General features: G+C 43.2%; 1 protein-coding gene across 1 annotated transcript in view; it reads left to right on the top strand.

Moving 5' to 3' along the window:
• Positions 1 to 13,124: 13,124 nt before the first annotated feature.
• The window catches only part of LOC110518910 (beta-1,3-galactosyltransferase 1), an 8,651-nt gene continuing 7,348 nt past the window's right edge, over positions 13,125 to 14,427 (top strand). The window contains exon 1 of the mRNA XM_036964047.2: positions 13,125 to 13,564. Coding sequence (XP_036819942.2) covers positions 13,530 to 13,564 — 35 coding nt within the window. The 5' untranslated portion in view covers positions 13,125 to 13,529. The remainder of the gene's footprint in view (positions 13,565 to 14,427) is intronic.

Raw genomic sequence — 14,427 nt, 5'->3', positions numbered from 1 at the left:
GTTCAGGGGCAGAACAACAGATCAGCTCGGGGATTCGATCCAGCAACCTTTCGGTTACTGGCCCAACACTCTAATCACTAGGTTACCTACCGCCCCACTGAAAGCCTAACACTGTAACATCGTATTTTATAATTTAGCTAGTCATGTTGGCATTAGAACAAGCTTTGAAATGATGCCCACCTGACCCAGATTCCAAATATAATGAACCGTTTTGTGATTGCGTAAACAACAACAGTAATTGTGTAAAGGCAATGATGCAGGGCTGTGTTCCAAAGAAAACAACTACAAGGTCGCCTGCTCTACTTCCTCAACGGCACAGCTAGCAGACCTCAAAAGCACCTTACAGATGACAACGCCTCTTTGACTCATAAACGTCCATTGAAATGACTTAGGAACTGTGTACACTTTGAAGAGGTGTGTGGCCACTTGGAAACACCAGTTAGACCTCTCACTCAAACCCATTTTTCCAAGAATATTCTTATCATATGTTACTGAATGTATCCAGAGTATTTTCAGATTTCGTTGTGGTGAAAAGTCCAGTCAATGTAAAAGGCACATCAAATCAACAGTGTGATATTTGAATTCGGGTCTTGTGTCAGGTGAACTGTTGTGTCCCCACCTTCAGTCTAGTCATTTTCCCCATTAATCTCCACTGGTCCCTTTTCATTTCTACCGTGAGGTTCCCTATTTCTTCTGTGAGAACCATGTCAATTTAGCGCTATCCGTATAGGAAAATATGTCAAGTGTAAAGGGGTTAAAAGGCAATGTTTTTACTTGAACGGAACACAATTGAATGGAACACAATTGAATGGAACCCAATTGAATGGAACACAATTGAATGGAACACAATTGAATGGAACACAATTGAATGGAACCCAATTGAATGGAACCCAATTGAATGGAACACAATTGAATGGAACACAATTGAATGGAACACAATTGAATGGAACACAATTGAATGGAACCCAATTGAATGGAACACAATTGAATGGAACCCAATTGAATGGAACACAATTGAATGGAACACAATTGAATGGAACCCAATTGAATGGAACACAATTGAATGGAACACAATTGAATGCATTTGGATAGTGAGAAATCTACGTGGTACAACATGAAAAAATGGGTTGTATATACTGTATATATGTATATACTGTATATATACAGTGGGGCAAAAAATAAAGAAATCTTGCTTGTTTGTAGGTGATCAAATACTTATTTTCCACCATCATTTGCAAATAAATTCATTAAAAATCCTACAATGTGATTTTCTGGATTTTTTCTCCCTCATTTTGTCTGGCATAGTTGAAGTGTACCTATGATGAAAATTACAGGCCTCTCTCATCTTTTTAAGTGGGAGAACTTGCACAATTGGTGGCTGACTAAATACTTTTTTTGCCCCACTGTATATATATATATATATATATATACAGTGCCTTGCGAAAGTATTCGGCCCCCTTGAACTTTGCAACCTTTTGCCACATTTCAGGCTTCAAACATAAAGATATAAAACTGTATTTTTTTGTGAAGAATCAACAACAAGTGGGACACAATCATGAAGTGGAACGACATTTATTGGATATTTCAAACATTTTTAACAAATCAAAAACTGAAAAATTGGGCGTGCAAAATTAGGCAACCTGTCTACATGACTATCGCCCCATAGTACTCACATCTGTAGCCATGAAATGCTTTGAAAGGCTGGTCATGGCTCACATCAACATCCTGTACAACCTAGACCCACTCCAATTTGCATACAGCTCTAACAGATCCGCAGATGATGTCATCTCTATTGCTCTCCAAACTGCCCTTTCCCACCTGGACAAAAGGAACACCTACGTGAGAATGCTGTTCATTGACTATAGTTCAGCATTCAACACCATAGTGCCCTCCAAGCCCATCACTAAGCTAAGGACCCTGGGACTGAACACCTCCCTCTGCAACTGGATCCTGGACTTCCTAATGGGCCGCCCCCAGCTGGTACGGGTAGGCAACAACACATCTCCACGCTGATCCTCAACACTGGGGGCCCTCAGGGGTGTGTGCTCAGTCCCCTCCTGTACTCCTTGTTCACCCACGACTGCGTGGCCACACACGACTCTAACACCATCATTAAGTTTGCAGACGACACAACGGTGGTAGGCCTGATCACCGACGACGATGAGATAGCCTATAGGGAGGAGGTCAGAGACCTGGCCGTGTGTTGCCAGGACAACAACCTCTCCCTCAATGTCAGCTCATCCACATCGACAGGGCTGGAGTGGATCAGGTCGAGAACTTCAAGTTCCTTGGTTTCCACATTATTATGGTCCACAAACTCTTCCTCCTCAGAAGGCTAAAAAGATTGGCATAGGCCCTCAAATCCTCAAACAGTTCTACAGCTACACCATTGAGAGCACCTTGACTGGCAGCATCACCGCCTGGTATGACAACTGCATGGCATTCGACAGCAAGGCGCTACAGAGGGTAGTGCGTACGTCCCAATACATCACTGGGCCCGAGCTCCCTGCCATCCAGGACCTCTATACCAGGCGGTGTCAGAGGAAGGTCCTTAAAATGGTTCAAGACTCCAGCCACCCTAGTCATAGACTGTTCTCTCTGCTACCGCACGGATAAGCAGTACCGATGCAACAAGTCTGGAACCGATCCTGAACAACTTCTAGCCCCTTTTAGCCATAAGACTGTTAAAGTTAGTCCAGGTTGGTTAACTATTTAACTATCTGCATTGACCCTTTTTTTGCACTAACGTTTTTGCCTCATCACATACTCTGGTGTTACTGTTTATTATCTCTCCTGTTGCCTAGTTACTTTACCCCTACATATATGCACACTATCCATTCAAAAGTCTGGGGTCACTTAGAAATGTACTTGTTTTTGAATGAAAAACACCTATTTTTTTGTCCATTTAAAATAACATCAAATTGATCAGAAATACAGTGTAGACATTGTTAATGTTATAAATGACTATTGTAGCTGGAAACGGCTGATTATTTATGGAATATCTACATAGGCGTACAGAGGCCCATTATCAGCAACCATCACTTCTGTGTTCCAATGGCACGTTGTGTTAGCTAATCCAAGTTTATAATTTAAAAAGTCTAATTGATCATTAGAAAACACTTTTGCAATTATGTTAGTACAGCTGAAAACTGTTGTTCTGGTTGAAGAAGCAATAAAACAGGCCTTCTTTAGACTAGTTGAGTATCTGGAGCATCAGCATTTGTGGGTTCAATTACAGGCTCAAAATGGCCAGAAACTAAGACCTTGTTTCTGAAACTCGTCAGTCTATTCTTGTTCTGAGAAATGAAGGTTATTCCATGCGAGAAATTGCCAAGAAACTGAAGATTTCGTACAACGCTGTGTACTACTCCCTTCACAGAACAGCGCAAACTGTCTCTAACCAGAATAGAAAGAGGAGTGTGAGGCCCCCGGAGCACAACTGAGCAAGAGGACAAGTAGATTTGTGTCTAGTTTGAGAAACAGACGCCTCACAAGTCCTCAACTGGCAGCTTCATTAAATAGTAACTGCAAAACACCAGTCTCAACGTCATCATCCCGGAGTCGCCTCTTCACTGTTGACGTTGAGACTGGTGTTTTGCAGTTACTATTTAATGAAGCTGCCAGTTGAGGACTTGTGAGGCGTCTGTTTCTCAAACTAGACACAAATCTACTTGTCCTCTTGCTCAGGGAGGTGGAGAGGGAGGCGGAAGTAGAGATGAAGGCGGAAGCTGTCGCGGAAACGGACAGCTACTGGCCCAGACGCCGAGACTTTGTGGAGTCTCTGTGCCAGTCCCCAGGCTATGCTCCCGGCTTAGGGGGGAACAGAGGGATGATGGGAGGGATGACAGAGGGACAGCAGGCTATGCTCCCGGCTGGGGGGAACAGAGGGATGACAGAGGAACAGCAGGCTATGCTCCCGGCTGGAGGGAACAGAGGGATGATGGGAGGGATGACAGAGGGGTAGCAGGCTACACTCCCGGCTGGAGGGAACAGAGGGATGATGGGAGGGATGACAGAGGGGCAGCAGGCTACGCTCCCGGCTGGAGGGAACAGAGGGATGATGGGAGGGATGACAGAGGGACAGCAGGCTACGCTCCTGGCTGGAGGGAACAGAGGGATGATGGGAGGGATGACAGAGGGACAGCAGGCTACGCTCCTGGCTGGAGGGAACAGAGGGATGATGGGAGGGATGACAGAGGGGTCGCAGGCTACGCTCCCGGCTGGAGGGAACAGAGGGATGATGGGAGGGATGACAGAGGGGCAGCAGGCTACGCTCCCGGCTGGAGGGAACAGAGGGATGATGGGAGGGATGACAGAGGGCAGCAGGCTATACTCCCGGCTGCAGCATTCTGATCTGAAGAAGGATACCAGACCTGATGCTAACTCCTACATTGTAAAACGTGGGATGACACTGTTGTTCATCTGAATTGCTTTTTCTGATTGGTATAATATAAAATTAGGCTTTGGTTCGTTCAACTTGTTCTATTCTATTTGTCTGAAATCAAATAACACATTTGAGAGATCAGTTTTCTTCTTTTTTCGATTTTGTCTCATCGCTGCAACTCCCCAACGGGCTCGGGAGAGACGAAGGTGGAGTCATGCTTCCTCCGAAACATGACCCGTCAAACCACGATTCTTAACACCCACCCGCTTAACCGAGAATCCAGCCGCACCAATGTATCAGAGGAAACACAGTTCAACTGACGTCCAGGGTCAGCCTGCAGGCACCCGGACCACCACAAGGAGTCGCAAGAGCACGATGAGCCAAGTAAAGCCCCCTGCCGGCAAAACTCTCCCCTAACCCGGACGACGCTGGGCCAAACTCTCCCCTAACCCGGACGACGCTGGGCCAATTGTGCTCTGTCCTATGGGACTCCTGGCCACGGCCGGTTGCGGCACAGCCCGGTCAGCCTCTAGCACTGCGATGCAGTGCCTAAGACCACTGCGCCACTTGACCTGTGATTTTTTTAAATTGAATGAAATCGATATTCGCATTAAATAGTGGTGGGTGCAATGTAGCGATGGCAGCCTATCAGAAGAGATCAGAATGTAGCCGTGGCCTAATGGGGGGGGGGGGCGTGGCTTTCAGTTTGTTAATTTTGGCCACCCGTGAGAGTGAATGTCATTCTAGGTAATGTGTTCTGTTTTTAAAAAAAACGTTTATATGTTCACTGCGGTCACTGAAGCTGAAATGATATCTACATAAGTACTGTGATACTAAAGGGCCTGGAAATGTTCCCGTTGACAAGATGGTCACCATTTGGTTACGATATTGTAAACAGGTAAATGTGAAAGATTTATATAAAGAACGTGTTTGGAGTCATTATTTCATGTTATGGAACCAACTTGTTGTTGTAAATTACGAAATGTTGTAAATGAGGAAATGTTGTAAATGATGAAATGTTGTAAATGATGAAATGTTGTAAACAATGAAATGTTGTAAATTAGGAGGGCTCAATATATTTTTTAAAGATTAGCCATTGAGGACTAGAATAAATACAGCTTCGCCCGTCATTCAAGAAAGCCAAACACCCTCAAAATGTGTACCTCACATTTCCATATCATATACAGTTGTCAACGGTTATGATCACTATGTTAGATGTACAGTTACCAGATGACATGGCGTCATACCCTGGGTTGTCCTGAACAGAATGAGCCTGTTTGTTGTATTGTTGAATTGTATACCAATCTGAATCCATTCTATGCCACCAAAATTACCATCTGCTTCTCTGAATAATATGTATTTTTATTGAACATTTATTTAACTAGGCAAAGTCAGTTAGGAACAAATTATTATTTTTAATGACAGCCTAGGAACAGTGGGTTAACTGCCTTGTTCAGGGGCAGAACAACAGATCAGCTCGGGGATTCGATCCAGCAACCTTTCGGTTACTGGCCCAACACTCTAATCACTAGGTTACCTACCGCCCCACTGAAAGCCTAACACTGTAACATCGTATTTTATAATTTAGCTAGTCATGTTGGCATTAGAACAAGCTTTGAAATGATGCCCACCTGACCCAGATTCCAAATATAATGAACCGTTTTGTGATTGCGTAAACAACAACAGTAATTGTGTAAAGGCAATGATGCAGGGCTGTGTTCCAAAGAAAACAACTACAAGGTCGCCTGCTCTACTTCCTCAACGGCACAGCTAGCAGACCTCAAAAGCACCTTACAGATGACAACGCCTCTTTGACTCATAAACGTCCATTGAAATGACTTAGGAACTGTGTACACTTTGAAGAGGTGTGTGGCCACTTGGAAACACCAGTTAGACCTCTCACTCAAACCCATTTTTCCAAGAATATTCTTATCATATGTTACTGAATGTATCCAGAGTATTTTCAGATTTCGTTGTGGTGAAAAGTCCAGTCAATGTAAAAGGCACATCAAATCAACAGTGTGATATTTGAATTCGGGTCTTGTGTCAGGTGAACTGTTGTGTCCCCACCTTCAGTCTAGTCATTTTCCCCATTAATCTCCACTGGTCCCTTTTCATTTCTACCGTGAGGTTCCCTATTTCTTCTGTGAGAACCATGTCAATTTAGCGCTATCCGTATAGGAAAATATGTCAAGTGTAAAGGGGTTAAAAGGCAATGTTTTTACTTGAACGGAACACAATTGAATGGAACACAATTGAATGGAACCCAATTGAATGGAACCCAATTGAATGGAACACAATTGAATGGAACACAATTGAATGGAACACAATTGAATGGAACCCAATTGAATGGAACACAATTGAATGGAACCCAATTGAATGGAACCCAATTGAATGGAACACAATTGAATGGAACACAATTGAATGGAACACAATTGAATGGAACACAATTGAATGGAACCCAATTGAATGGAACACAATTGAATGGAACCCAATTGAATGGAACACAATTGAATGGAACACAATTGAATGGAACCCAATTGAATGGAACACAATTGAATGGAACACAATTGAATGCATTTGGATAGTGAGAAATCTACGTGGTACAACATGAAAAAATGGGTTGTATATACTGTATATATGTATATACTGTATATATACAGTGGGGCAAAAAATAAAGAAATCTTGCTTGTTTGTAGGTGATCAAATACTTATTTTCCACCATCATTTGCAAATAAATTCATTAAAAATCCTACAATGTGATTTTCTGGATTTTTTCTCCCTCATTTTGTCTGGCATAGTTGAAGTGTACCTATGATGAAAATTACAGGCCTCTCTCATCTTTTTAAGTGGGAGAACTTGCACAATTGGTGGCTGACTAAATACTTTTTTTGCCCCACTGTATATATATATATATATATATATACAGTGCCTTGCGAAAGTATTCGGCCCCCTTGAACTTTGCAACCTTTTGCCACATTTCAGGCTTCAAACATAAAGATATAAAACTGTATTTTTTTGTGAAGAATCAACAACAAGTGGGACACAATCATGAAGTGGAACGACATTTATTGGATATTTCAAACATTTTTAACAAATCAAAAACTGAAAAATTGGGCGTGCAAAATTAGGCAACCTGTCTACATGACTATCGCCCCATAGTACTCACATCTGTAGCCATGAAATGCTTTGAAAGGCTGGTCATGGCTCACATCAACATCCTGTACAACCTAGACCCACTCCAATTTGCATACAGCTCTAACAGATCCGCAGATGATGTCATCTCTATTGCTCTCCAAACTGCCCTTTCCCACCTGGACAAAAGGAACACCTACGTGAGAATGCTGTTCATTGACTATAGTTCAGCATTCAACACCATAGTGCCCTCCAAGCCCATCACTAAGCTAAGGACCCTGGGACTGAACACCTCCCTCTGCAACTGGATCCTGGACTTCCTAATGGGCCGCCCCCAGCTGGTACGGGTAGGCAACAACACATCTCCACGCTGATCCTCAACACTGGGGGCCCTCAGGGGTGTGTGCTCAGTCCCCTCCTGTACTCCTTGTTCACCCACGACTGCGTGGCCACACACGACTCTAACACCATCATTAAGTTTGCAGACGACACAACGGTGGTAGGCCTGATCACCGACGACGATGAGATAGCCTATAGGGAGGAGGTCAGAGACCTGGCCGTGTGTTGCCAGGACAACAACCTCTCCCTCAATGTCAGCTCATCCACATCGACAGGGCTGGAGTGGATCAGGTCGAGAACTTCAAGTTCCTTGGTTTCCACATTATTATGGTCCACAAACTCTTCCTCCTCAGAAGGCTAAAAAGATTGGCATAGGCCCTCAAATCCTCAAACAGTTCTACAGCTACACCATTGAGAGCACCTTGACTGGCAGCATCACCGCCTGGTATGACAACTGCATGGCATTCGACAGCAAGGCGCTACAGAGGGTAGTGCGTACGTCCCAATACATCACTGGGCCCGAGCTCCCTGCCATCCAGGACCTCTATACCAGGCGGTGTCAGAGGAAGGTCCTTAAAATGGTTCAAGACTCCAGCCACCCTAGTCATAGACTGTTCTCTCTGCTACCGCACGGATAAGCAGTACCGATGCAACAAGTCTGGAACCGATCCTGAACAACTTCTAGCCCCTTTTAGCCATAAGACTGTTAAAGTTAGTCCAGGTTGGTTAACTATTTAACTATCTGCATTGACCCTTTTTTTGCACTAACGTTTTTGCCTCATCACATACTCTGGTGTTACTGTTTATTATCTCTCCTGTTGCCTAGTTACTTTACCCCTACATATATGCACACTATCCATTCAAAAGTCTGGGGTCACTTAGAAATGTACTTGTTTTTGAATGAAAAACACCTATTTTTTTGTCCATTTAAAATAACATCAAATTGATCAGAAATACAGTGTAGACATTGTTAATGTTATAAATGACTATTGTAGCTGGAAACGGCTGATTATTTATGGAATATCTACATAGGCGTACAGAGGCCCATTATCAGCAACCATCACTTCTGTGTTCCAATGGCACGTTGTGTTAGCTAATCCAAGTTTATAATTTAAAAAGTCTAATTGATCATTAGAAAACACTTTTGCAATTATGTTAGTACAGCTGAAAACTGTTGTTCTGGTTGAAGAAGCAATAAAACAGGCCTTCTTTAGACTAGTTGAGTATCTGGAGCATCAGCATTTGTGGGTTCAATTACAGGCTCAAAATGGCCAGAAACTAAGACCTTGTTTCTGAAACTCGTCAGTCTATTCTTGTTCTGAGAAATGAAGGTTATTCCATGCGAGAAATTGCCAAGAAACTGAAGATTTCGTACAACGCTGTGTACTACTCCCTTCACAGAACAGCGCAAACTGTCTCTAACCAGAATAGAAAGAGGAGTGTGAGGCCCCCGGAGCACAACTGAGCAAGAGGACAAGTAGATTTGTGTCTAGTTTGAGAAACAGACGCCTCACAAGTCCTCAACTGGCAGCTTCATTAAATAGTAACTGCAAAACACCAGTCTCAACGTCAACAGTGAAGAGGCGACTCCGGGATGATGACGTTGAGACTGGACAGAGGAAGTCTGCCTAGAAGGCCAGCATCCCGGAGTCGCCTCTTCACTGTTGACGTTGAGACTGGACAGAGGAACTCTGCCTAGAAGGCCAGCATCCCGGAGTCGCCTCTTCACTGTTGACGTTGAGACTGGACAGAGGAACTCTGCCTAAAAGGCCAGCATCCCGGAGTCGCCTCTTCACTGTTGACGTTGAGACTGGACAGAGGAACTCTGCCTAGAAGGCCAGCATCCCGGAGTCGCCTCTTCACTGTTGACGTTGAGACCGGACAGAGGAACTCTGCCTAGAAGGTCAGCATCCCGGAGTCGCCTCTTCACTGTTGACGTTGAGACCGGACAGAGGAACTCTGCCTAGAAGGCCAGCATCCCGGAGTCGCCTCTTCACTGTTGACGTTGAGACTGGACAGAGAAACTCTGCCTAGAAGGCCAGCATCCCGGAGTCGCCTCTTCACTGTTGATGTTGAGACTGGACAGAGGAACTCTGCCTTAGAAGGCCAGTATCCCAGAGTCGTCTCTTCACTGTTTCTTTAAACACTCAACCTTAAGTATTTCACTGTTGGTCTACCCCTGTCGTTTATAAAGCATGTGACAAATAACATTTGATTTGAACTCTGGTGTTTCTAGTGTCGTGTTCTTACCAACTGAGCCACGTACAGGACCAGCACAACACATACGTACAATACAATACTGTAAAATACAAAACACAATTACAATAGAGATGGGGCGGGAAGGCAGTGTAGCCTAGTGGTTAGAGTGTTGGACTGGTAACCGAAAGGTTACAAGTTCAAATCCCCGAGCTGACAAGGTAAAAATCTGTCGTTCTGCCCCTGAACAGGCAGTTAACCCACTGTTCCTAGGCCGTCATTGAAAATAATAATTTGTTCTTAACTGACTTGCCTAGTTAAATAAAGGTAAAATAAAATAAAAAGAGATGGATGATGTATGATTGTATCATGAAATGTGGTTAAAAGTCATGGAGAAGTCTTGGAAAATGTGTAGGAACCCTTTACAATGATTAATCAGAGGTTAATCTACAGCATAATGCATCATTTGTGTATTTGGGTGAACAGAGTCTAATGGACCTGTTGACAGAGAGGTGCCGGATTCTCGCAGTGACCTTTGAGTATTTTACATGTTGCGGTAAAGTTGTTTCCCGCGGATCACAAGAAGCCAAATGGACACAAACTAAAGTAAATGTAAAAGGCTTTTGAAAATTAAAAAGCTTGTGGCTCCGTTGACATTTCACCATTTCATGTAGTCTAAATAATAGCCTTTCAATGTGGTTAAGTCATGGAGAAGTCATGGGGAAAAGTGAATGAACCCTTCACAGTGAATAATCAGAGGTCTCTTTAGCGTAACGTCATTTGTAAATGTCTGTGAATTTAGTCAAATGGAAAAAGACAGCTGATGCACTTCTTTCATCCCAAGTCAAGCAGTGAACAAACCTGTATTTCAAGTTGCAACATATTTATTTTAACACTCAACTTCCTTTTCCCCTTTGGTTAACCTGAATAAATAACATAAATACATAAGCTACAGTTGTTGTTTTTTTCTCCTTTGGTGCTATTTCACAAGTCTGTGGGGAATTTAATAACCTTTTAGTACAAACCTCCAAACTAGTAACACTAGGATCTTAATTTGATCAAATCAAATTGCTAAGAACTTAAAGTGTATTTGAGTTTTAAAAAGGCTTCTAAAGTTTGTAATCTTCACTTTTAAAGGTCAAACTTGATTTGCCCTCACACATTTTTTTGTATCAACCCCTACAAAAATACACACGGATTATAATCCACATAAATCACATTTCCTGTTGCTGCAGGATTATTTTCCTGCTGTAACAAAGTGGCTCAAATTAAGATCCTACATCTGATCGCAGCCGGTCTAGCATGTTTTATGGTATTACCCCGGTGCAGACAGTGTTGAAGAAACAAAAGTTTATTCCTCAAACAGGTGCAGGCAAATGACAAGTCAAGGCAGGTAGAGGTCAATAATGCAGAGAGGGTGTAAGGTACAGGACAGCAGGTGGGCTCAGGGTCATGGTCAGGGTCAGGATAGGCAGAACGGTCAGGGTCAGGCTCAGGGCAGTCAGAATGGTCAGAACTGTGAAACTAGAAAACTGGAACTGGCGGGAGCAGGGAAACAAAACACTGGCAGGTTCTACGATCAAAACAAACTGGCAACATACAGAGAACACAGGTATAAATACACAGGGGATAATGGGGAAGATGGGCGACACCTGGAGGGAGGGTGGAGACAATCACAAAGTGCTCATGTTCTGTCTGCCCACCATCACCTTAGAGGGCAGCCTGCCAGCAGAGTGCTCATGTTCTGTCTGCCCTCCACCATCACCTTAGAGGGCAGCCTGACAGAAGAGTGCTCATGGACTGGAAGGGTAAAGGATCATCTGCTCTGCTCCTGCCTGATTAATAATTTCTCCGGTACTTAAAATAGTTACCAGAAATGATCAGGTAATACAATGTATATATTGTGAAGTGCTGCTTATGAGGGTATAGAATACTATAGAATCCTTCTAGAAACAGAACTGCACTTGAGTTGTTTGCTAGCAACATAGCAGCACTTTGCTTATCTGCTTATCTTTTGCCTAATGGCTTCACGCACGTACGAACACGTGCGCACGCGCACACATGCACGCACGCACGCACGCACGCACACACACACACACACACACACACACACACACACACACACACACACACACACACACACACACACACACACACACACACACACACACACACACACCTCTACAACAAGAGGAAGTATGAGACAAGGTCTCCCGTTGCAGTGAAAAATGAGATGAAGGTGTGGCCTTCCAGCAGGTAGAGACCAGGGCACCATGGTTACCTAGAAGGATTTACATGTTCCCCACGTCAATAGTGGAGCGCTCTAGAGACAATACCATTGTTACAACACAGTAGGAAGCTATAGAGACGGACAGCTTTGGTACTAGTGGATTGGAATAAACTAAACTAAACCCCTCAAACTACTTCCTGGGAAACATGTTTTCTTGTGTCTTGACGTCCCACTGGTTAGCATGTGAAGCATAGACACCTCAGACATAGAATATTCTAAGAAGTGCAGAGAGAATACATGATCAATCTGAAAAGAGTGTGCCAGTATCATCAAAACAGATCTTTATATACAGTACCAGGCAAACGTTTGGACACACTGACTAATTCAAGGGTTTTTCTTTATTTTTCACTATTTTCTACATTGTAGAATAATAGTGAAAACGTCAAAACTATGAAATAACACATATGGAATTCTGTAGTAACCAAAAAAGTGTGAAACAAATCTAAATATATTTTAGATTCTTCAAAGTAGCCACCCTTTGCCTTGATGACAGCTCTGCACACTCTTGGTATTCTCTCAACCAGCTTCATGAGGTAGTCACCTGGAATGCATTTCAATTAACAGGTGTGCCTTGTTAAAAGTTAGTTTGTGGAATTTCTTTCCTTCTTAATGCGTTTAAATCAGTTGTGTTGAGACAAGGTAGGGGTGGTATACAGAAGATAGCCCTATTTGGTAAAAGACCAAGGGTGTCGGGTGCCTTGTCCTCTATAGAGAGTAGGGAGCCTTGTCCTCTATAGGGAGTAGAGAGCCTTGTCCTCCATATAGGGAGTAGAGAGCCTTGTCCTCTATAGAGAGTAGGGAGCCTTGTCCTCTATAGGGAGTAGAGAGCCTTGTCCTCTATAGGGAGTAGGGAGCCTTGTAGGGAGTAGGGAGCCAGTTAAGCCACACCCTAACTAGTTGCACATTCACTTTACCCCAGGTGGGAACGGTTTTACTTATCATTTAGTCGCAGGAGAGTTAACAAACTGGAAATACTGGTGGAGCAGAAGCAAACTTTGGCCACGGCTGCCTTCTGCCATTACATGTAGTTGTTGTATGATACAACATTAATTGACTGAGGTTTGGACTACCTTACACCTGCCTACCTGCCTGCATGAGTATGAAACAACAAGAGTTGACCGAAGAGGGATTACTGAAACCTGCCTACCTGCCTGGCAGCCATCCCCAGCTAGATACATCTCCAACATGGTGGAAGATGGCACTAAGAAAGGAGGAAGAAGGTACGTGTATTTTCATGTGTCATCCCATCTGTTTTTGTTACTATAGTTTGACGAATTCTATAGAACGTCATTGTACGCACGGAACGCAGGTGTTTTCACAGGAACTTAAGTTCACATGTAGGAGGATGCTTGGTTCTCAATGCTCAGCTCAGGTATTTTAACGTCCAACTAACTATCAGTCCAGGAGTCAAAATGCAACGTTGTTGACAATTGAGTCCCACTGAGACCAATATCTTCTTTTACAAGGAACTTCTACAAATCACATATTATTATTTTTTTATAAGAATCAAAGGAGAAGAAGGATATTAGACTTGTGAACATTAGAATTTAAAATACATCCCTGTTCTAGAAAGATATACAAGATAAATGTTACAATGTCAAACCACTATATAGCTGCATGGACATTTTCATACCAACATTTATAAACCAGCCTAGACTGCACTATAGCACCCTATTCCCTATATAGTGCACTACTTTTGACCAGAGTCCTACGTGTCACGATCTTCGTAAAAATGGTTGGACCAAAGCCCAGCGTACTTTGAGTTCCACATAATTTATTAAAGATGTGAAACTTAGAAAAAACAATAAAGGAACAGGGAAGACAATGCAGTGCTAACAGGCAACTAAACATGCACAATATCCCATAACCCACAGCTGGAGAAATGTAACTTAAGTATGATCCCCAATTAGAGACAACGATAAACAGCTGCCTCTAATTGGGAATCATACAAATCACCAACATAGAAAATCAAACCTAGAACCCCACATAGAAAATATAAACTAGAACAATCCCCTAGTCACGCCCTGACCTACTCTACCATAGAAAATATAAACTAGAACAACCACCCCAGTCACGCCCTGAA

The sequence above is a fragment of the Oncorhynchus mykiss genome, chromosome 26, assembly GCF_057628025.1.
Source record: "Oncorhynchus mykiss isolate SJ-2025 chromosome 26, ASM5762802v1, whole genome shotgun sequence".
In the NCBI taxonomy this organism is placed as follows: domain Eukaryota; kingdom Metazoa; phylum Chordata; class Actinopteri; order Salmoniformes; family Salmonidae; genus Oncorhynchus; species Oncorhynchus mykiss.
Note: the sequence above shows the minus strand (reverse complement) of the source record. Positions and strands in the feature narration are given on the sequence as shown.